This window comes from Pelodiscus sinensis, chromosome 30 (assembly GCF_049634645.1).
Source record: "Pelodiscus sinensis isolate JC-2024 chromosome 30, ASM4963464v1, whole genome shotgun sequence".
Taxonomy (NCBI): domain Eukaryota; kingdom Metazoa; phylum Chordata; order Testudines; family Trionychidae; genus Pelodiscus; species Pelodiscus sinensis.
This window is the reverse complement of record NC_134740.1, coordinates 8,523,553-8,546,203: the sequence shown is the minus strand read 5'-3', so window position 1 is coordinate 8,546,203 and position 22,651 is coordinate 8,523,553. Positions and strand designations below refer to the sequence as shown.

Here is a 22,651-nt window from a genome sequence, read left to right as displayed (position 1 = left end):
ATTGTTACCAATGCTTGTACACCCCCATCTCGGTCTTGACCCATATCACTAATCCTAGCAAAACACGTTTTTAGAGGACTTCTGAGTTGTCCTCAAAGGTGCGCTAAATACCGTCGACAGATACTATAGGATTGTTTCACGCCCATTCTTATGCAGCTTCACAGCTCTGTAGTTTGGACTGTGCTGCGTCACGCCTGAGAGGATAAATGCTCTTTGAGGGGGCATTGAAAACAAGCATTAAGCTTGGAGAGCATGTCTTTACAGAGCTAATGAAGGAGTAGGTGCTTTTCCTTCATGTAAGAACGTCCCAAGCAAATGGGGTGTGCGAATGTACTTCTGCAGTCGTCCAATCCGTGTGTCCCGGTTTTAGGCGTATTTCTGAAGCCACATAAGAATATGTGTGAAACAGTGTCAGCTAGTAATAGTTACATCCCGCAATGTGGTGCCCGAAGCGTCCTAGCATTCAGCATAAACTGCACATACAGCATAAACTGCGCTGCGTTTTTTTAAAGGAAACTTGATTGTTGAGGCGTCATTGAAACGGGGCTCAATGTTGTAAAGATGACTTTATAGAACTAGAGAACGATTAGGGTTTTTTTCCCCATGCAGGTAAGAACGTCGGAAAGACACCTCGTGTGCGAAAGTAGTTGAGTAGTCCTCGACTACACGTGGCAGGTTTTTAGCCCATTTTTGAGGCCATATGAGAATGTGTCGAGTTAATTCCTCGGTAGGAATCCTGACATGGGGCAATGCTGACATAGTGGTGTACAAGTCGCGAGCACATTCTAAAGCACCTACCACATAACTATTGCTGCCCTTTTCTGCAAAAGAAACGTGAAGTTCGGGGATTGGGCGGAGTCATTGAGAACAGGTATCAATTTTGTAAAAAAAATACCTAATGAACGATTCGTTTTTTTTCCTGCATGTGAACACGTCACAAGCAAATTTCATGTTCGAATCGAATTTTGCAGTCCTCCAGTATCTGTCGATGGTATTTAGCGCACCTTTGGCTATGTCTAGACTGCAAGCCTCTTTCGAAAGAGAGCGTCTAGACTGCACGCGGAACTTTCGAAAAAGCAAGCTGCTTTTTCAAAAGAAAGCACCCAGTGAGTCTGGATGCTCTCTTTCTAAAAAGCCTGTTTGCTTTCAAGAACGCCTTCTTTCGAAAGAGCACTTTCGAAAGAAGGCGTTCTTCCTCGTGGAATTAGGTTTACCACCGTCGAAAGAAAAGCCGCATTCTTTCGATTTAATTTCGAAAGAACGCGGCTGCAGTGTAGACGCAGGTGAAGTTTTTTCAAAAAAAGGCTACTTTTTTCGAAAAAACCCCTGAGTCTGGACACAGCCTTTGAGACCAGCTAAGAAGTCCTCTACGTAGGGTAAACTGAGGCAGCCCTAAATGTGCTAGTGAGCCTCTAAACAGCATGACTCCATCCTGGGATCAAGCCTGGGAACACAACAGTCAGGATAAGAGCTGCAGGGAGTAAAAGACCCTGGGCACCATAGCGTAACACATTTTGCTTAAGATAACATTCATAAAATTTGCTTAACCTGTCTTGCTTCACTCCTAGGGTGTGTCTAGACTACATGCCTCCTTCGACGGAGGCATGTAGATTAGCCAGATCGGAAGAGGGAAATGAAGCCGCGATTAAAATAATCGCGGCTTCATTTAAATTTAAATGGCTGCCCCGATCTGCCGATCAGCTGTTTGTCGACAGATCGGGGCAGTCTGGACGCGATGCGCCGACAAAGAAGCCTTTCTTCATCGGCACAGGTAAACCTGGTTTCACGAGGCTTACCTGTGCCGATGAAGAAAGGCTTCTTTGTCGGCGCGTCGCGTCCAGACTGCCCCGATCTGCCGACAAACAGCTGATCGGCAGATCGGGGCAGCCATTTAAATTTAAATGAAGCCGTGATTATTTTAATCGCGGCTTCATTTCCCTCTTCCGATCTGGCTAATCTACATGCCTCCGTCGAAGGAGGCATGTAGTCTAGACACACCCCTAGATAATAAGCCTGAGAACCAAGCTCTGCACCAACTCAAGGCCATACCCACCTGCTGTAGAAACAGCATCATCTATGCAGACTAAAATGTTATTACTGTTTTGCTGACACGTTTTGGCATTTGAACAATAACCACCTGTGTATTAATTAATGAGTTGTTACTTTGCAATGGGTAGAGATATTATGTAATCTTTAGGAGTTCTATTGGCTTATGTGCTCATTTCCTCTTGCTGCTCGACCTATCAAATCATTTTTCCTCCATCCACCTGCTGACTTCAAAGTAGGAATAAGATCCTCCGGAAAAGGGCACTTTTTCCGGAGGATCGGGGCCAGTGTAGACGCTCTTTTCCGGCTTTTTTAAAAGCCGGAAAAAAGCGGCGGACATTTTTATTTAAATGCCGCGGGGGATATTTAAATCCCCCGCGGATTTCCCTACGACGACTGCTGAAATTTACATGCCCCTTCCGGAAGAGGGGCCAGTGTAGACGTAGCCCATGCCATCCAGAGTCTCAAAAACAACCTGGACATTGTAATCAAAGCAGCTGACAAAGGGGGTGCTGTGGTCATTATGAATAAGGCTGACTATAACCAGGAGGCAACCAGACAACTCTCGAACACCACATTTTACAAACCTCTCTCCTCTGACCCCACCTTGGACTACCAAAAGAAACTACACTGTCTCCTTAAAAGCCTCCCCACAGCTACTCGGGAACAAATCCTCACAGAATCACCTTCTGACCCCCGACCAGGATTGTTCTATCTACTTCCCAAGATCCATAAACCTGGGCACCCCGGACGTCCCATCATCTCTGGTATTGGCACGCTCACTACTGGTCTATCCAGCTATGTAGACACTCTTCTCAAACCCTTCGTAACCAATACCCCCAGCTATCTCCGAGACACTACTGACTTCCTAAGGAAACTACAAAACATCGATAACCTCCCCAATAATACCATCCTTGCCACCATGGATGTAGAAGCTCTATATACCAACATCCCACATGAAGACGGATTACAAGCAATTAGAAACACTATCCCAGAGGACACTACTGCCAACCTGATAGCAGACCTATGTAACTTTGTTCTCACCCACAATTATTTCCAGTTTGAGAACAACTTATACCTCCAGATCAGCGGCACAGCCATGGGTACACGCATGGCCCCACAGTATGCTAACATCTTTATGGCTGACCTAGAACAATGTTTCCTCAACTCCCGTCCCCTTTCACCCCTCCTCTACCTACGGTACATCGATGACATCTTTATGATCTGGACACATGGCCAAGAAACACTGGAGATATTCCACAGAGATTTCAACAACCTACACCCCACCATCAACCTCAGCCTGGACCATTCTACACGAGAGATCCACTTCCTGGACACCACCGTACAAATCAACAATGGAAAATTAGACACCACTCTCTACAGAAAACCCACCGACTCATACAGTTACCTACATGCATCCAGCTCCCATCCAGAACACACCACACGATCCATCGTCTATAGCCAAGCCCTTCGATACAACCGCATCTGCTCTAACCCCACTGACAGAGACCAGAAGCTTCAGGATCTCTACCAAGCATTTATAAATCTCAACTACCCACCCAGAGAAATAAAAAAGCAAATTGAAAGAGCCAGACGAATACCTAGAAACCATCTACTTCAAGACAGACCCAAGAAAACCAACAATAGAACACCACTTGTCATCACCTACAACCCCCAACTTAAACCTGTCCAACACATTATCAATAAACTACAGCCTATATTGGAACAGGATACCATACTCAAAGAGGCTCTGGGAGACAGACCCATAGTCTCCTATAGACAACCACCTAACCTCAAGATGATTCTTACCAACCACCACAGGACATACCACACTAATACCAACCCTGGTACCTTCCCTTGCAACAAACCCCGTTGCCAGCTTTGTCCACATATTCATTCTGCTGATACCATTATTGGACCTAACCAAGTGAGTTATAAGATCAAGAACACATATTCCTGCGCATCCAGAAATATAATCTATGCTATCATGTGCCGAAAGTGTCCGTCTGCTATGTACATTGGACAAACATCTCAGACACTTCGCCAAAGGATTAATGCCCACAAAACAGATATCAGACAAGATCACAAAGAGAAAACAGTTTCTTGCCACTTTAACCAGAAAAGACACTCTCTAAATGACTTAGCCACCTGCATTCTGCTACAAAGACCTTTTACATCTGCACTTGAAAGGGAATCCTCTGAACTGTCATTCATGTTAAAATTCGACACTTACCAACAAGGACTTAACAAGACTTTGAACTTTCTCACCCATTACCAAGACAGTTTCCCCAATTATCACCTGTAATACCATTAACTCACAAACATCCCACTCTCCCTACCTTTAATATCAGCAATTCACAGACACTTACCTTCCTTCCTCCCCCTTCCCACCCCCCCGCATCCCCCTTCTGTTCTGCAATGTGATTTGTCCTTTTCATATTTGTTCATTTTTTTTAATTGTATCCTTTGGTATATATGGTTGTGACTACTTTCTTCCACTATTTGATCTGAGGAAGTGGGTCTGGCCCACGAAAGCTCATCATCTAATAAACCATCTTGTTAGTCTTTAAAGTGCTACATTGTCCTATTGTATTGTGTTAATTAACAAGTGTTCACCCTCCGTGTCACTCCATTAGCTGGTGTATAATAAATCCTCCGCTTGTTTTCACCTGCATCCAGATTGTCCTGGCTTATTTCCAACAAATTGCGGGCTCGTCCAGGATACAGGCTTGTGAGCTGATCGGGAGCCGGAGACTAAAACCCAAGAGAGGTGAGTATATTTAATTTACCACCTCATTAGGTCTAGGGGTCGACGTCTCTGGTTTCCTTCAGACACATCCTGGTTCCGTTACCATTTGAGGCATGAGATACTTGGACATGGGTGAACCAAGCATATGAGGCAGGCCTGAAAGAGGAGGGGAGGAACATCTAACCCCCCCAGGGAATAAGCACAAGAGGGTTGTGTACTGTTTAAACTAAGGGGCTTGTTACAGAGAGACTGGATAAATCACCAGGGAGTGATTGAACCGTACGTTAAGCTCGGGATTGGCTGAGTACACAAGGCAGCAGGCAGCACGAACTAGTGACCCATTCTCTCATTGCACATAACATTGTAAGACCTGGTGGACGCCCCCCCAACAGGCACTTAACGTACACACTCTCGCATAGTGCAACTCCCCACCGGCAGTTGAGAAGGTACCAAGAGGTGCTACAAGGTGCAAAGACCGTACGGTATAAGCCACACACGGAATCTCGGGGGTAAAGGCTGATTCCTAAGAGTGCGTCCGAAAGACGTAGCTAAAGAGGGACAGTTAAGCCGTGTGTGGAATCCCCGAGGAGGTAGCAGAAAAGCAGGGAGAAAACCGCGCGCAACCTCCATAAGCCCCAGCCGGTTCGAGAGCAAGGTGCCCGAGCCCGGGCTGGAGGATAAGCCCTAGCCAGATCGGGAGCCAAAGCACCCGAGTCTGGGCTGGAGGAGAAGGAACCCAGCACCTGTCCGGAGAGACTGGGAAGGTTTAGAAGTGAGCTGTAGCTGTTACAGCTGGAAAGTGTGACCCGCTGAACCTCTGCGTTCTCTGGACCGAGTGTTGTGTGTTTGTATGTCATACCCTGTCAGTATTTGTTAGGGATTAGGATTGCCAGCAACCAATGACTGAATACACCAATCCGTGGGCTGTTTTAAATAACTACTGGGATTTGGAGCAATCCCAGGGAGTGCTCCTTTTCCTGCTAGGGGTAATCCTATTCCTCCTACTGATAGTATGTTGAAAACCACATTTATAATCACTCATCTGCATGAATGCAAATTGATGTATGAGGAGTGAATGCCGCTGACAAGGTCTTAAATGCAAGGGGAGGTCAGCCGAACCTCGAGACCGAGCGGATATGTGAGGGAGTGACGACTCCCCTTATTTCATAAGCTGCTGATAAGGTCTAGACCCAGCAGACCCCTTCTTTGGAGTGTGTAGGTTTAGTTTCCTATAAGCCACTGAATGAACAAGGAGTGGACAGGATACTCCCCTGAATGACTAAAATGAATGGGGATCAGTCTAAGCATACCCCCACACCGCAGAAAGGCACCCACTACATGTACGTGCATCATGGTCCAAGGACCTGTAAGCATTTAACAGATTGACAGAAAAGAAATTAAAGCCCTGAAGGATGAAATTGAAGCTCAGAAAAGCAAAAAGAAATCCTCCCTATGGTAAGAAATGTAACTTACAAGCAGCAGTGCCTCTGTGCCAAAAGAATGCACGAGGAGTAAGAGGAAAAGATTTCTCAGCTGGCGCACCCATATCAACTGTGCCGCCTCTCCCAAGCTTAGGGGGGGAATTTGGCACATTACCCCTTCACTCCTCTCTATGCCCAGCCCCATATGGGCTATACATCATTCTAGATAGAGAGGAGGCACGAAAGATAACTAAAAAGAATCAGCTCTTCCCTATGGAAAAATGGGCTCTAGTAATTGTTTAGGCTAGGAGAATGTTAACAATGTCTCCACAGGTAAAAAAAAAAGGAACTGGAAGGAAGCAAGGAGTGCATCATGTGAACAGAAGGACTGGGAGTGGGACACCAGTGGGATTGGTTTTGCTTTAATGGCTACACAAATGAAATATTTAGCTTCTGCAAATTTGCACACCAGCCATAAAAATGGTTTAGCCAGAGATGATAAAAAATCTATAAGAAACAACACGGGCAAGTGGGACATCAGCATGTTTAAGTAAAGATGCCCACAACAATGAGGAAACTAGTAACCTCACCATTGCAATAACAGCTACTTGCCCTGCTACTCATTGGTACCTGATGCCTTAACAGGCCTCAAGAATTATGGAATTGCATAGGTTCCTATTAACAATTAAACATCTGTAAACCATGCTTAGTCCTATAAAAGAAACAGTGATTCCAGTCAATGAAACCAGACTTTGAGTCACATACATAGAACAAAAATACACGCTAATAGCAATGGGAAATACACGGCCTTGGGCCGCCCCTCATTCACACATAATTATTTTATTTATTGTAACAACATGAACACTACGAGGACAAAGAATACACAGTCCTCTGAGTTAAAGTTTGTATGGAATATTGTGGGAAAGAAGCTAAACACTGACATCAGGCCACTGAAGTTAGACCTACTGACTTCCACTGGGGCTTACCACTTAAAACCCAAACAAAGGTAACCCCTAAGGCATGGCTGTCACTTGTTCAACAATGGCCATTGCTAAATTGCCCTCATTTGAGTATTATTAACCAGGTCCTTAAGGACAAAATAAAGCCTCCCAATTGTGCATCATGCCCTGAACAGACCCCTGTCCCCGAACCAGGACAATTGTCAATGGTCCTTACCTTACCTCCCAGCCCCCTGCCCTCTGCCCCACACACCTACCATCCTCTGCCCTCAGCCCCACACACCTCCCAGCCCCCTGCCCTCTGCCCCACACACCTACCATCCTCTGCCCTCAGCCCCACACACCTCCCAGCGCCTTGTCCTCAGCCCCACACACCTCCCAGCCCCCTGCCCTCAGCCCCACACACCTCCCAGCCCCTTGCCCTGGGCCCTTCCTCACTCCAGCCCTGATTCCTGCACCCTCAGGCCCCCAGCTCCCTGCCTAATCTGCACATTCTTTTCTTGCTGATGTCCCTAGCCATTCACTTAGACGTGGTCTACCCCGCACAGCTGTAGTGGTCCCTCTGTTAAGTTACGTCCCTTCTCCCACCAGCACCACCACCTCTCTGGGAATTGGGTTAACTAACTCAACATCAGAAATCCCTCCTGTCTGCTTACAGCACCATCCCTGAAGGGAAACCTCAACATTTGTTTTTTGGGGGGTGGTTTTGGGGGTCATTTAATCTATCTTGATGCTCTGACAACAGAATCATAGAATCACAGAATCCCAGGGCAGGCAGAGACCTCAGGAGCCATCGAGACCAGCCCCCTGCCCAAGGCAGGACCAACCCCGACTCAATCATCCCAGCCATGCCTTTGTCAAGCAGGGACCTAAACACCTCTAGGGATGGAGATTCCACCGCCTCCCTAGGGAACCCAGCCCAGCGCTTCCCCACCCTCCTCGGGAAATAGATTTTCCTAAACTCCAACCTAGACCTTCTCCACTGCAACTTGAGCCCATTGCTCCTTGTTCTGCCATCTGCCACCAGTGAGAACAGCCTCTCCCTATCCTCTTTGGAAACCCCCTTTAGGGAGTTGAAGGCTGCTCTCAAATCCCCCCTCACTCTTCTCTTCTGCAGATTAAACAGACACAAATCTTTCAGCCTATCCTCATAGGTCATGTGCTCCATCCCCCTCATCATTTTGGTTGCTCTCCGCTGGACCTTCATCTTTTCTGTGGTGGGGGGCCCAGAACTGGACACAATACTCCAGATGTGGCCTCACCAGAGCTGAAAAATGGGGAATAATCACTTCTCTAGATCTGCAGGCAATGCTCCTCCTAATGCCCCCTAATTTGCCATTAGCCTTCTTGGCTACAAGGGTGCCCTGTTCAGTCATCTACAGCTTTTCATCCACTGTAACCCCCAGGTCCTTTTCTGCAGAACAGCTACTTAGCCATTAGGTTCCCAGCCTGTAACAATGCTTGGGATTCTTCCATCCCACGTGCAGGACTCTGCACTTGTCCTTGTTTGACCTCATCAGATTTCTTTTGGCCCAACCCTCCAATTTGCCTAGGATACTCTGGACCCTTTCCCTGCTCTTCAGCAGCTGGTTGAAGATTGTCCATCAAAACAGTTTTTGCTTTTTTTCTGGAAAAGCGGATTTTAAACAGTCTTTCAGGAGCCAATGTCAACTGTGTATGGAAAATGCCACATTTTCATCATCAAGAATTTTCAGACTAAAACTGGGCAAAAATGGTCAAACCCCCAAACTTTAAGCTTTGGCTAGAACATTTTCAGTTTGGATGATAAAATCATTTGCCCATGGTTTCACAAAAAGTCAACATTTTATGTGAAACAAAGGAACAATAATGATTTTCATAGCTTAAGGCGCTCATTCAGCAAGACACATGGGGCCAGACTTGTGAAGGGATGTAGGTGCCTGAAGATAGATGTCTAGTAAGATTTTTACAGGCATCTCAGTGCCTTTCAAAGTCCCCCTGGGCACCTATGTGTAACTAGTTAAGAGTCAGATTTTCAGAGCTATATTAGCATTAGGCATCTAGCTGTTTTTGCAGTAGGTTCCTTAATATCTTCAACAATTAAGTAAGTCAACTGAAGCTTAATGTCTCCTATCTGTGTCTTTGCAATTCCACTTCTGAGATGTGCTTGTTTGATCTTTACCTAGATGCATCTACTAAAAAAAGGAGAAGGGGATGAGGAAATAATCATTATATAATTAATCCTCTGGGGACTCAGGAATTTTCCTGAATTGCAAGTGTTCTCTGCCTGCTGTTTCTACACTGTAACCAAACCTGGGAACACCCTCTTCGCTGCGCTAGTTGTGGTCGATCGGCACCGTCACACCCCCAAGTACTTCTTCCTGGGCAACTTATCCTGCCTGGAGACCTGCTACAGCTCTGCCCTCTTGCCCCGGCTGCTGGCCGGTCTCCTGGCTGGGGACAGGACCGTTTCTGTTAGGGGCCATGCAATTATATTTCTGTTGGTGGCCTGATGGCTGCCAGATGTTGTCTTCTGTCCGTGCTCTCTCCTGTGGTATGCAAAGCCCTGCACTGGGCAGCCTGTATAAATGGCAGGTTTTCTCTCCAGCTAGCAGCCTGCTCTTTGCGGAAAGGCTTGCTACATCATACAAAGATACGCTTTCTGTCCGAATTCACTCCCAGCAGCCCCAAAGGAACTGTACTTCGATCACACTGATTAGTCTTCTGACCTCTTCTCTAACCCCACGCGCCTCAGTTTCCATTAACACTGCCAGCCTCCATCAGTATCCTCACCCCCATCTGAGAATCCCTTCCACCACTGGGAGGAAAAAGGCCTTTTCCACCTGCACTTCTCACCTCAGTGGGATGACCAGAGTCTATAGCTGTGGTTCCCAGCCGCTGGTCCGCAGACCAATGCTGGTCCGTGAACCGTGGCTGCCGGGCTGCAGTGGCTGCCGGAGGTTTTGCCCGGTGGCGATGCTGGGGCTGAGGTGGCAGGAGGAGGGGGAGCAGCAGGTGCCTCCCTCCCACCTCTCCCTCCTACCCAGGTAAGATGGCGGCCCCACTGGGGCTCCACCCTTCCGTACCGCAGAGGGGCACACAGGCACAAGCACGGAGGTGACCGAGGAGTCACTGAGAGTCGGTAGGTCGGCGGCTCCTAAGTGCCTCAATCACTTGTGAAAATGTTATCTTAAGTGACTTGCCAGAGGACACTCAGGAAGTCTGTGGCAAGACAGGGAATCCATGGGACTCTTTCCACTGACTGGAGGGGGAGTTGGACACACTTGGGGATGGAGGGGGCATGAAGGAGCAGGTGTGAATGCACCCCCAAAGGCTGCTCCCCCGCCCACGCAACAGTAACAACCACGCTTCCTAGGGGGGCAGCCTCGCTCTGGGGAGCATGAGAGAGGAGTGGGGTCAAAGGGCAAAAGCATGTTGTATTAGGCTGTGATGGGGTCATGGGTCAAGAGTGTGTTGGCATGGGCTATATGGGTCAGAGGTTAAAGGGTCAAAGGGCACAGGGCGTAGGGGTGGGGTCAAAGACTGTTAGGCACTGGGGATCAAGGGGCTGGGTTGGGGCTAACGTTGCATTTGCATATTCATTATTTGCATAACAAATATGTACAAATGCAAATAAAAATGTTGCCAGCCTGCCAAAAGTTTGTGAATAAGTTTGCTGGTCTGCGGTATAAAAAAGGTTGGGAACCACTCTTCTATGGGACACTGTGAAACAAGGTGTCTGAGATGCAGCGCAGGTTGGTAGAGGAGGTGACATTATTTTTACTTGAAACATTCTCTAGTGTAAAGTTGTTTCAGCATTTTCTGTAGATGGCTGGGAATGCATTTTCATGTCAAATGAGGAGAGGTGGAGGGAATCCCAAACATGGTGCCAAAATCTCCTAACACAATGAAGTCCTCTGACTGTCATCACCATGCCAGAAACACATTAGAAATTTTCTCGGCTCCTTGGACAAGCCATGGAGCTCTGCGGTTCACAGCTGCACAGAGAAGTCCTGAAAAGAACTCTGGCCGACTTCAGTGCGGGCAGCACAAAGGCCATTTTCCACTTTTCATCCGAAAAGTTTCCCTCAGACTCTCAGTCATGTCTGTAGTGGGGAGGGTCTCCCGGCTACGAGTCATTACCGGCTACAAGTCATTTCTGGCCACAAGTCATTACCAAGCCTGGGTAGACCGGGACAATTTGCTCACTTCTTTGACACACTGATACTCTGAGTTGCTCTGTGTCTGTTCCCTGGTGCTACAGCTGCCCACCCACCACCTACTCCCCGGCCAACTTGCATCAAATTTGCTAAATAGTTTCTAACCCTCATGGTCTAGTGGAACAATTAATCACAAGGAATCAAATGCAGCATCACGATGGAACAAACTCAGCGGTTTTCAATCCATTAAAATAAATACATGAGTAAAATCTGGAATATTTGCCGATCAGAGTTTTATTTATTTAGCCTGGGATATTGAAATTCATTCCTTGGGAGTCGAGTGTCTAACTCCCTAGGCCCCCGGCTTTGTTTATTTATTTTCTCAGACGCTCCCGCCCACACAGTAAAGCTCGACTTTATTCCCTGCGGAGAGCCCGTGGCTTGTTTTGCTCAGGCCAGTATTCTCCTGCGGGCCAGCAGTTCTGCCTCAGAGGAGCCATCTAGAGAATGGAGATTATTTTCCACCCACAATTCAGGGTGTGAATGTGATAAAAAGGTTCATTTGTTTCACAGGTTGAGCCCAGGTGTCCAGAAGTTCAAGTCCATAGGAGCTTGTGTCTCTCTTTTGTTCTGAACAGAGGGTCCTGCTATTTCTCCTCAGTGCCCACTGGCTCCAGTCATTGTTGTGGTTCCTGTGACAATGAAGACCAGCCCGGCCCACGGCTGACCTGTTTCAAGAGTCAGCAAGGGGAGGATTTTCAAACTGCCGCAGGCTCCTTTTGAAAAGCTTCAAATTCTGCTAAGGCAAGAAGCCCTAACAGCCAATGCTCTGGAAAGACGTACATTACCCTGACAAGTAAGGTAGGCCTCTAGACTAGGCCTTTGAAAGCACCGCATTGGTGATAGGTTTACCAGATTCGCGAATTTCAAGGCCATTCAGGATGATTAGTGTCATCTAGTCTGACATCCGGAGTAGTGAGGGTTGGCAGAATTCAGGTTTGGGTTTCGATGGATAATATTAATGATTGTTTGCAAACGTTTTATACGTTTAAAAACAAGGAAAGGTCCTGGGGCACCTTGAAGATTTACAAACGTATTTGGGCATAAGCTCTCGTGGGCTGGTGCCCGCTTCGTCAGATGCATCCAGCCCACGAAAGCTTGTGCCCAAATAAATCTGTTGGCCTTGAAGGTTTTTACTGAAACTGACTAACATGGCAACCTCTCTAAAACGGCACCATTTCAGTTTTCATACTTGCAGGAAGGTGGGTCAAAGTTTAGTGCCTCAGATTATGAGGGGCCTCTAAATACAAAAACATTTCCTAAATTTCATTTTTTGCTAATGCTGTGGGGCCTCTTCAACTTGACACAGCTTAAGGCATCAGCGTGTCTTAATCCGGCACTGGCATCACCCACCAAATTATACAAAGTAACTAACCTTACATCAAACGTTGAGTTCTCAAGGAGTACTTTTTTTGCTTTGCCTATCTGTACATTTCTATTATCAATAGCAATTTTTCCCTATTGGTTTGCGTGTTCTGTGGTGAAATTGACACTTCCAGTAAAAGACTAATACTTGAACCATAATTAGGCAGCATTTATTCCAACACATTTTATGCCCCTTGAGGTGGGTCTCTAAGAAATTCTCAAGCTGCATTTTTCTAACTTTGCCTATGTTTAAATTGCGATTGTCAGTGGAAATACTTTTCCATCAGTTTGTGTGTGTTCATTGAATACTCTGTTCGCCAACATTTACTGAGAAAACCTTCCGAGTGCACGTATGACTTATGCCAAAGAATCCCACCAAAAGAGTCCTGCCTAACTTATGGGTGGGGCAGAACATGTAACATTTCAGTTTACAATATTCATCTTGGTCTGATGGCACCAGAGTAGGACTCCAATGATCACTCCTCTGTAGTGTGACCTTGTGTATGTGGTTTTCTCTCTTTGCTTCCCCACACACCCTTTGTCTCTCTTTGTCATGTAGATTTTGAATGCACTGGAGTGGGGCAAGGCTGCCTCCGATGTGTGTCTCTACAGTGTAAGCAGGGCTATAAACTAAGTTAGCACCTCTAATTGTCAGCACACTACAAATCATAGTAGACACAATGGGAAATACGCTATTGTGCTGTTATTTGCTTATTCAACCCTACACCCTGTTAATATCCTAGAGAGTTCCAAGCACATAACCTCCTGTCTGTGTAGTGCATTCAGATACCTGCCTGGACTCAGCTGAAGAATTTGAGGGGTCCATTGTATTAAATGACTAGTTGATGTGGGCCAGGATTATAAGTATCGACTCCGCAGCAGAGATGTGACGGGTATGGGATGTCAGACTACACTGCAGGATGTCCCAGAGAAGAACACACTTCTGGGATAAAAAGCATTAAGTGGGGAATATGTAGGGAGAGGTGAATGCAAATTTTCTGCCTCTGATTATGCAAAAATCCAGCCTTTGACAGCTATTCCCTGCGTTTGGGGCAGTTGGCTGTTGATCACATGCTACATGAAGCTACGCTCGGAAGTCCAAGCTGTCCAATGGAAAGACTGAACTATCCATCGGTGTTCTGGTTCTCAGAGACAGTTCTGCAGGTGTGACCACAGCGGAAACCCAGCTGCATGCTGGAAGGACAGACACCTACCAGAGTCTGGGGCTGGATTTGGGGCAACAGCAGCAATTTTTTTTTGCATGCCTGTAGCTTTACTTATTGTGTGTAAGATGTTTTCCCTGCAGTGCTTTCACCTGGCAATAAATGTGCCTGCTTATAAAGCACTGTGTGGTAACGTCTCTGCTCAAAGCCTTCCAAGGGACAACGGAGCCCCGACACGGGCAGGCTGAGGGAGTCTGGCTCACTGGGCCTGTGCAGCCTGGACAGAGGAGTGCAGCAGGTGTGTTCTCTAGCCACGGAAGGGGACGGACGCGAAGCAGGCGCCCAGAAAGAGGCTCCTGATGGCCTGCCAGGGAAGAATACAGGGGCGCTCCTGGACCGGGACGATAACTCCCACAGCGAGCTCCAGTCCTACTCTGCTTGTGTCCACACTTCCCCACGTGCCCCTCCTGTTCATCCCTGGGAGAGGGGCAGGTAACCGAAATCCATCAATAACTACACCGGGGGTGGGGGTGGGGTCAACATTTTCCCCTGAAAATCTCACCAACGCGGCAATGGAACTCAATGGGCAGCACATTCTGCACAGTATAGTTTTTTGCATGGCAGCTCAGTGAAACTATTTGAATTTTTCATGGAAAATGGGACAAATAAAGAGAGAACCACAAGACTTTCAAACTCACTGCTCTGAAATGTTTAGTCTCTTTCAAGACCCCCTTCTGCAAAAGCTGTAAGACACAGGGGGTTGTGCTTTGCTGGCATCCCTGCTCTGCAAGTGGCTTTTGCCACAATATCAGCAAAGTAGAGTATTTATTTGTTGAGAGATCTATCTATTCATCTACCTTTTCCCTCTCTCTCTCTCTCTCTCTATTCAATACACTAGCTATCTAGCTATCTAGCCCCATACACCTCATCTATCTATCTTTCTATCTAACTAAGCGCCATACAGAAAAGTAAAATTCAGTCATTATTTTTTCCCTTTTCACTGCAGGGTGATACCTGGGTACAGCAAGTACCGAAGGCTGCAGAATGAAAACCCGCCATCCGGAATATCCAATCCCAACCCCCGGCATCGCATGTGGAATGGGACCAGCAGCACGGACATAGTGGGACCTTAAGTTGCTTTCACTTCCCCCTGCTTTGTCCTTTCCCCCGACAGGGATGGGGAACCAGACAGATGTGAGTGAGTTTGTTTTGTTGGGCCTCACCGATGCGCCGGCACTGCAGTGCTATTTCTTTGCCCTCTTCCTGCTGCTCTACATGGGCAACGTGATGGGGAATGGGGCCATCCTGGCCGTGGTGCTGGCTGAGCCCCGGCTCCACACCCCCATGTACTTCTTCCTGGGCAACCTCTCCTGCCTGGACATCTTCTTCTCCACTGTCACCGTGCCCAAGATGCTGGCTGGCTTCCTCTCCGGGCGCCAGGCCATCTCCTTCACCGGCTGCCTGGCCCAGCTCCACTTCTTCCACTTCCTGGGTAGCTGTGAGTCCATTCTGCTGGCCGTCATGGCCTATGACCGCTATGTGGCCATCTGCAACCCACTGCGCTACACGCTGGTCATGAGCCCACGGGCCTGTCTGCTCCTGGCCGTGGCCACCTGGTCCAGCGGTTTCCTGCATGCCCTGATGCACACGGTCATGACCTCCCGGCTGCGTTTCTGTGGCCCCAACCATGTCCACCACTTCTTCTGTGACATCAAACCCCTGCTGAGCCTGGCCTGCGGCAGCATCTACCTCAACCTGACGATACTCAACATCGTCACCGGCAGCATTGTCGTCATCGCCTTCAGCCTCACGCTGCTCTCCTACCTCTACATCATCTCCTTCCTGCTCCTGAAGGTGCAGTCGCGGGAGAGCAGGCAAAAGGCCTTCTCCACCTGCTCCTCCCACCTCACGGTGGTGACTTTACTCTACGTGCCAGTCACCTTCAACTTCATAGTGCCCTCGCTGGGTGACTCCCCGCAGCCGGACATGATCGCCACCCTGCTGTACAGCACTGTCACCCCGGTCCTCAACCCCCTGGTCTACACCCTGAGGAACCAGGAGGTGAAGTCTGCCCTGAAGAAAGTGGTAGGAAGGAAACTGCTCTGTGGAAGGACATGAATAAAGTGCAGGGATGGATTGGCCCGGCGGGATACCAGGAATTTCCTGGTGGACCATCGTCTGAAGGGCTGCCGCTCCTGGGAGCAGGGCCAGCACATTTCTAGGGCCGGCCTGCAGGTGGGGAGCCCCATGGAGGCCGCCCCGAGCCTGGCCTGGCCCCGGGGCGCTGGGAAGGACATGAATAAAGTGCAAGGAGTCCTGCGCAAGAACACGTCCACACTGCCATGCATGAGATGTGCTTTTGCGCAAGAGCGTCCATGGCAGTGATGGATGCACGGCAGGGCTTCTTGCGCAATAAAACTCTACAGCTAAAATAGCTTCCTTGTGCAAGAGAGCGTCCACACTTGTGCTTCTTGCGCAAGAGCTACCTACGCTCTTTTCTTACAAGTGGAAGCTGTAAGAAAGCTTGGCAAGAGCTCTTGCAAGAGAGCTGGCACTTGTAAGAAAAGAGCGTAGCTCTTGCGCAAGACGCCGTCTCTTACCACGCCGCACTGTACATCTCCTCGCGCAGGAGCGGCTGGGCAGTGTGGATGCACGGCGGATTATTGCGCAAGAACAGCCGTTCTGGCTCAAGAAGCCACAAGTGTAGACACAGCCCTAGAGCTGGCCCTGGACACAGGGGAAGGGGGAGCGGCACGCAGGGGTGACATCACAGGGAGGGCTGTTCTCATTTCCTGGGCCTATTTTGATTGCCAGTCCGCCCCGATAAAGTGTATAAGGTTTGATAGTAAGTTGTGTATTGAGCAGAGGTTATTTGACTAGAAGGACTAAGAAAAATGGGTGGAAATAAACAGTGGATAGTCAATGAGGACTCCTTTTGTTTGACTAAAAGAAAGAAAGAAAGAAACAAACAAACAAAATCAGTCGCCAGCATTTTGAGGAAGCAATGGTTGATTTTTCAATGAACTGCCAAAGCTCAAAAATGTGCCACCTAGAACCAGGATTTGTCAGCTTCAGTGGGTTTGGTGGCGGTTACACAAAAATTACTTCTGTGGAGAAAAAAAATGTTGAAAATTAATTTTTCATCTGTAAGTTTCGATGGAAAATGTCACTTTTCCCTTTAAAAGGCCCCAGGCATTCTTCGTTTCCAACAGTGGTTTGATTTCAACCTTCTCAAATGGAGTTAGGTGCTTAAATCCCATGAAAGGTTGATACAAAATTGGGAGAAACTTTCAGTCTGAGGGCTACAGAATCAGGCATATCACAGGTATCATTAGAATGAAAGACTCTAATAACACACGAGAAACAAAATATCATTTGCAGAAGTCCCTTTATTAACAAGTCTATGAAGCCGGTAAATAATCCCACAAACACTGACATGCAACAGAAGAGAGAGGAAGACACTCCAAAGTATTTAGTTCTAGGTCTAAACTAACTCACACTCCCATGTCCTTCTGGGAGACTGGTGACATCTGCCCCATCATCATCCTCGTTTTCATCACCACCACTGTGACTGTCATGACTCCTGGTGCATTCCCACCCAGCACACAGGCCGGGGAATATCTTCTGATCCTGAGTTAAGCTTGCTCCTGCAAAGGCTCGTACCTACCCATAACGATTCACGGAATCCTGGAATCCTAGGGTGGGAAGAGCCCTCAGAAGTCACCGAGTCCAGCCCCCTGCCCAAGGCAGGACCAACCCCGACTCAATCATCCCAGCCAGGGCTTTGTCAAGCTGGGACTTAAAATCCTCTAGGGATGGAGATTCCACCCCCTCCCTAGGGAACCCAGCCCAGTGCTTTCCCACCCTCCTCGGGAAAGAGTTTTTCCTAATATCAGGGGCGGATGCGAGTTTTGCGGGGCCCAGGGCAGCACAATTTTGCGGGGCCTCCTTTGGAGAAAAAATAGAAAAAAGCATCAAATGCGCAGATTGAAGGCAATTTTCATACTAAATGTGACTTGGATAAATTTGATAGAAACTTAATTTAGTCGGATATTTTTTATTTAAATTCTATTGTAATTCATTGTTAAACACAATTCTGCATGAATAATTACAAATGTTCATTTAATTGTATTGTAATTTTGGCTGAAGCAGAGTAGCCAGGCTGCCGTTTTGACCCTCATAGCTTGTGATCCTAGGCGGGCTTGGACAAGCATCCCCCCCGGAGCCGGGAAGGAAACCCTTGCTAGAGCAAAGCTAACCTGCCAGGGGCTCTCAGCAGCCTGCCCCAGGACAGGCCTCTCTCCAGGTTGCCCATTAGCCCGGCGAGGTTAGAGTGCGGCGGAGGGATCCCGCCCGCCCGCCTTTTGGGGGCAAAATAGGGCCGGGAGAAGTGAAGTTGGGAGACGTTTGCCCGGCGGAGCAGAGGGGAAGGGGCCGCCACAAGGGGGCTCGCTCCACACTCAGCCCTGGCCAGGCTATGGCAGCGCCGCGTGGCTGCAGCCGCTTGGCTGCCGGCTGCTGGGGCTGTGAGGGCTGAGCACAGATGCTGCAGTAAGTGCCACTGGCCGCTGCTCCCCCCCCCCCCCCATGTCCTCGGGCTCCGCTCTGGGCACCGGGGGCTCCCTCCCCCCTCCGCAGTGTCTCGTGTTTATAACCCGGGTCACCCAAAACCGCGGGGATGGGCGCTTGGGGGAGCTTTCGGCTGCTTAAAAATAGGCGCGTTGCTGCTCCTTGGCCCCCGCCCTCCCGGCCACGGTGATGAGCTGCATCGCAACACCCCCTCCAGCGCTGCCACTCTCCGAAAGGTGCGGCGCACAGGGCAGTGGTGGGGCGACAGAGCGAACTGGGGAGGGGTGATCCCTGCATTCGGGTGCCTTCAGGTGGCCTGATCGTGTGTGTGTGTCGGGGGGATGTGGTTCTAGATCCCAGCAGCCTCTGCCCCGGGGTAGCTGTGACGAGCCGCACACAGGCCGGCGATGTGTTCTCTCCGCTCCACAGGAGATTCCTGGCTCCCCTCGCGCTCTCCTGCGAGTTGAACTGGCAACCTGGGAGGGAGCCTGAGGCTGTGAGAGAGAAAGAGGCGGCTGCCCCCGGCTGTGTCTGCACTTCAGCTTCGCTCTTAGCCTAGCACAAAGGTGGCAGGAGGCTGGCTCCCCAGGGAAGTGGGTGAGAGATGTGATGTCATCTAAAAACACCGGCGCTGTCACGGGGCCTATTGAAGCGCGGGGCCTGGGGCAGCCGCCCCACTCACCCTGCCCTATAACTGCCTGTGACGGACTGGGCCGTGTCTGGGCACAGCTGAGGGTGTCCGCTCAGGGCGAATTGCTCAAATCCAGGGCTCCTTACAGCCCCCAGACTGGTGACCTCTCCAAACAGGCCACAAACCAGTCCACAGAGCGCTTCAGCTGCCTGCCTGAAGCCTCACGAGGAAAACCCCTCCGACACCCCAGCAATATCCGTGCCCCAGATGGCCCCGGGCCTATACACAGGTGGGGGGCGGGGGGGGGGGTCCTAGCACCCAATCCCACCTACCCCAAACAAGTTCTGTCCGGTTCCAAGAAACCAGCCACAGATCCCTGGTCAATTTACCCTCTGGACCTTACCCACAAATCACGCTGGGCCAATCCTTTAGAATCTATATCTAAAGGTTTATTATTACAACAAAGAAAAGCATGAGAGTAAGGTTGTTAAAGAATAGTACGTTACATGCACCGAATCTCCCAGTCCTCGATGCAGGCTCTAGCAGAGATGTTACAGCTGCTGGTTTAAAAGTTCTTGTTGCACATCCTATCATCAGGATGGGTTCACAGGTCTTCCGGGCTCTTCAATCCCTGCAGTGCTGCCTCTGGGATGAAGTGCTGAGCTGAGAAGAAAATGGCATCGACCACATGGCCTCTTTATACCTCCTTCCTGGCCTCTTCTTGTATGCAGCAGGTCACCTGGTCAGATCACCTGGCCAATCTCTATGTTTCCTGCTGGCTGCTCTCAGGTGACAGCCCCCATTCTTTGGGTGTGTCTTTGGCCCATCAAGTGCCATTGTCCTACTGGGCCTGGCTAATCAGCCTGTCCATAGCCATGCTTAACCACATTCAGAGAAATATTCAGCTTCCACACAGATTACAGATTCCTACCTACACACACAGACATTATACACTCACATAAATAGCGCACAATAGATCAGCAAACAATAAGTTCCCATTCAATACCCCAAATGGCTCCCTTTTATACCAATTTCTGGGGCCAACACCCCCACCTAGGGGTGCAGCAGCGATCTGGCTGCTTCCCTCCAATTCGGTAATGTGACACTGCCGCTGCCTAATATCCAACCAAGACCTTCCCCACTGCAACTTGAGCCCGTTGCTCCTCGTTCTGCCATCTGCCCCCACTGTTAACAGCCTCTCTCCAGCCTCTTTGGAACCCCCCTGCAGAGAGTTGCAGGCTGCTCTCAAATCCCCCTCACTCTTCTCTTCTGCAGACTAAACAAGCCCAAATCACTCAGCCGCCCCTCGTAGGTCATGTGCTCCAGCCCACGAATCATTTTGGTTGCCCTCCGCTGGACCCTCTCCAATGTGTCCACATCCTTTCTATAGTGGGGGGCCCAGAACTGGACGCAGTGCTCCAGGTGTGGCCTCCCCAGTGCTGAATAAAGGGGAATAGCATGCAGCCAGGTGGGTCACAAATCTCCCAGCCCAGCCACAGGGAGTCACACTGGGGAGCGAGTATTCCCTGTTACATGCTGCAAGGAGCCCGTTACATGCGGTGGGCATGCCCAGGTACATGCAGTGAGTGTAACATGCTACATGCAGTGGGCATGGCCTGTTACATGCAGCTAGCGTATCTTATTACATGCAGTGGGTGCACCCTGTTACATGCAGTGGGTGTACCCTGTTACATGCAGTGGGTGTATCCTGTTACATGCAGTGGGTGCACCCTGTTACAGGCAGTGGGTGTATCCTGTTACATGCAGTGGGTGCACCCTGTTACAGGCAGTGGGTGTACCCTGTTACATGCAGTGGGCGTACCCTGTTACATGCAGTGGGCGTACCCTGTTACAGGCAGTGGGCATACCCTGTTACAGGCAGTGGGTGTACCCTGCTACATGCACATTTTGCCTTTGATCTCTTTTATCTGTATAAATTATTGTTGCTGGGAAGTGGCTCTGGTGATCAAATGCCTGGACATGATGCAGCTGGCAAGGTCCACACGCCAGCAGAGGTCATAGGCATTGGGATAGACCTTTCGAACCTGGGACTGTAGCTATTCAGATATGTGAGGTGATGGGCACTGTAATTTCAAATGGGCATGGGGGAGGGGTGATAAATTGCCAGTAACGCTCGGTGCCCACATTCATCTTTTAAAATCGGGTCCCTAACTCCCACTGCAGTCAAAGCACATCAGAGAATCCCACCAGGCGCTTCAAGGCCTTTGCAAACATCTCCCTGAGCGACTTGCTCAAGGTCACACCTGAAGGCTCTGGTGGTGCCAGGAACCAGACCCCCCTCTTCAACAAGCCAACCCAGGGCCCTGCCCGATGGGCCAGGGAAGGGGATGTGCCACCAGGGCTTGGGAAGCGCTGCCCTCAGTGGTGTGCCAACCTCAGCCTCGGTTTCCACCCAGGAGCTTCCTAAAGGCGTCCTTCACCTCCTTGTTGCGCAGGCTGTAGAGGAGGGGGTTGATGAGGGGCGTGACCATGGTGTACAAGGTGGCCACAGCTTTGTCCCGGTCCAGGTAGGCGGAGGGGGGCCGGACGTAGGTGTAGAACACCGTGCTGTAAAAGAGAGTCACCACCATGACGTGGGAGGAGCAGGTGGAGAAGGCCTTGCGCTTGCCGGCAGCGGAGCGGATTTTGAGGATAGAGGAGACAATGTAGACGTAGGAGAGGAGGGTGAGGAGGAAGCAGCCCAGGCCCAGGAACATGTCGGTCACCAGGGCCAAGATCTGGTTGCTGCCAGTGTCACTGCAGGAGAGCTGAAGCAGCGGGGGCAGCTCACAGAAAAAGTGGTTGATGACGTTGGGCCCGCAGAAGGACAAGCGGAGCAAGGAGAGGGTATGCGGCAGCGAGACAAGGAAGCCCGAGGCCCACACGCTGACTGCCACGCGGCAGCAGGTCTTCCAGCTCATGAGGAGGGAGTAGCGCAGGGGGTGGCAGATGGCCACGTAGCGGTCGAAAGCCATGCTGGTCAGCAGCAGCAGCTCCGTGGCCAGGAAGGCGGTGAAGAAGTACATCTGTGCCAGGCAGCCTTGGAAGGAGATGCCCTTGGTCCGGGCCAGCAGGTTCCTCAGCAGCTGGGGTACGACGGAGGTCACGCAGCCGAGGTCCAGCAGGGAGAGGTTGAGCAGGAAGAAGTACATGGGGGTGTGGAGGCCTGGCTGCGTGCAGATGACCGTGATGATGGAGACGTTCCCCAGCAGGGCCAAGGTATAGGCGGAGGCGAAGGCAACAAACAGGATCAGCTGCACCCGCGAGTGCTCAGAGAAGCCCAGTAAAATAAATTCGGCCACTGCTGTTTGGTTCCCTGCATCTGCCATCGGAGAATCGGGATCCCGCAGAGCCAGACAATCAGATTGAGCGGGCGATGGATTTTGGCCAAGGGACGGGATAACTCCCGGGGTGTCACTTCCCGCTGGTGAGAGAGGCAATTGGAGCTGCATCAGCACATGCTCTTCCCGTTGCCCTGCAGAGCTAAGGGCACAACCCAGGGCGTTAGATGGGAGTGCGGAACATACACACAGCACGGGCTGGCGCGGG

General features: G+C 49.8%; 2 protein-coding genes across 2 annotated transcripts; one reads left to right on the top strand and one right to left on the bottom strand.

Moving 5' to 3' along the window:
* The first annotated feature begins 15,078 nt into the window (after positions 1-15,078).
* On the top strand, positions 15,079-16,020 carry LOC102461603 (olfactory receptor 12D1-like). The gene has a single exon (XM_025191017.2). The coding sequence runs from the start codon at positions 15,079-15,081 to the stop codon at positions 16,018-16,020; it is 942 nt and encodes a 313-aa protein (XP_025046802.2).
* A 5,478-nt stretch (positions 16,021-21,498) lies between these two features.
* On the bottom strand, positions 21,499-22,431 carry LOC102461364 (olfactory receptor 13A1-like). The gene has a single exon (XM_006135619.2). The coding sequence runs from the start codon at positions 22,429-22,431 to the stop codon at positions 21,499-21,501; it is 933 nt and encodes a 310-aa protein (XP_006135681.2).
* Positions 22,432-22,651: the final 220 nt, after the last annotated feature.

Excerpts from the sequence above, each read along its gene's own strand:
- LOC102461603 (XM_025191017.2), top strand. The coding sequence starts at position 15,079 with ATGGGGAACCAGACAGATGTGAGTGAGTTTGTTTTGTTGGGCCTCACC.
- LOC102461364 (XM_006135619.2), bottom strand. The coding sequence starts at position 22,431 with ATGGCAGATGCAGGGAACCAAACAGCAGTGGCCGAATTTATTTTACTG.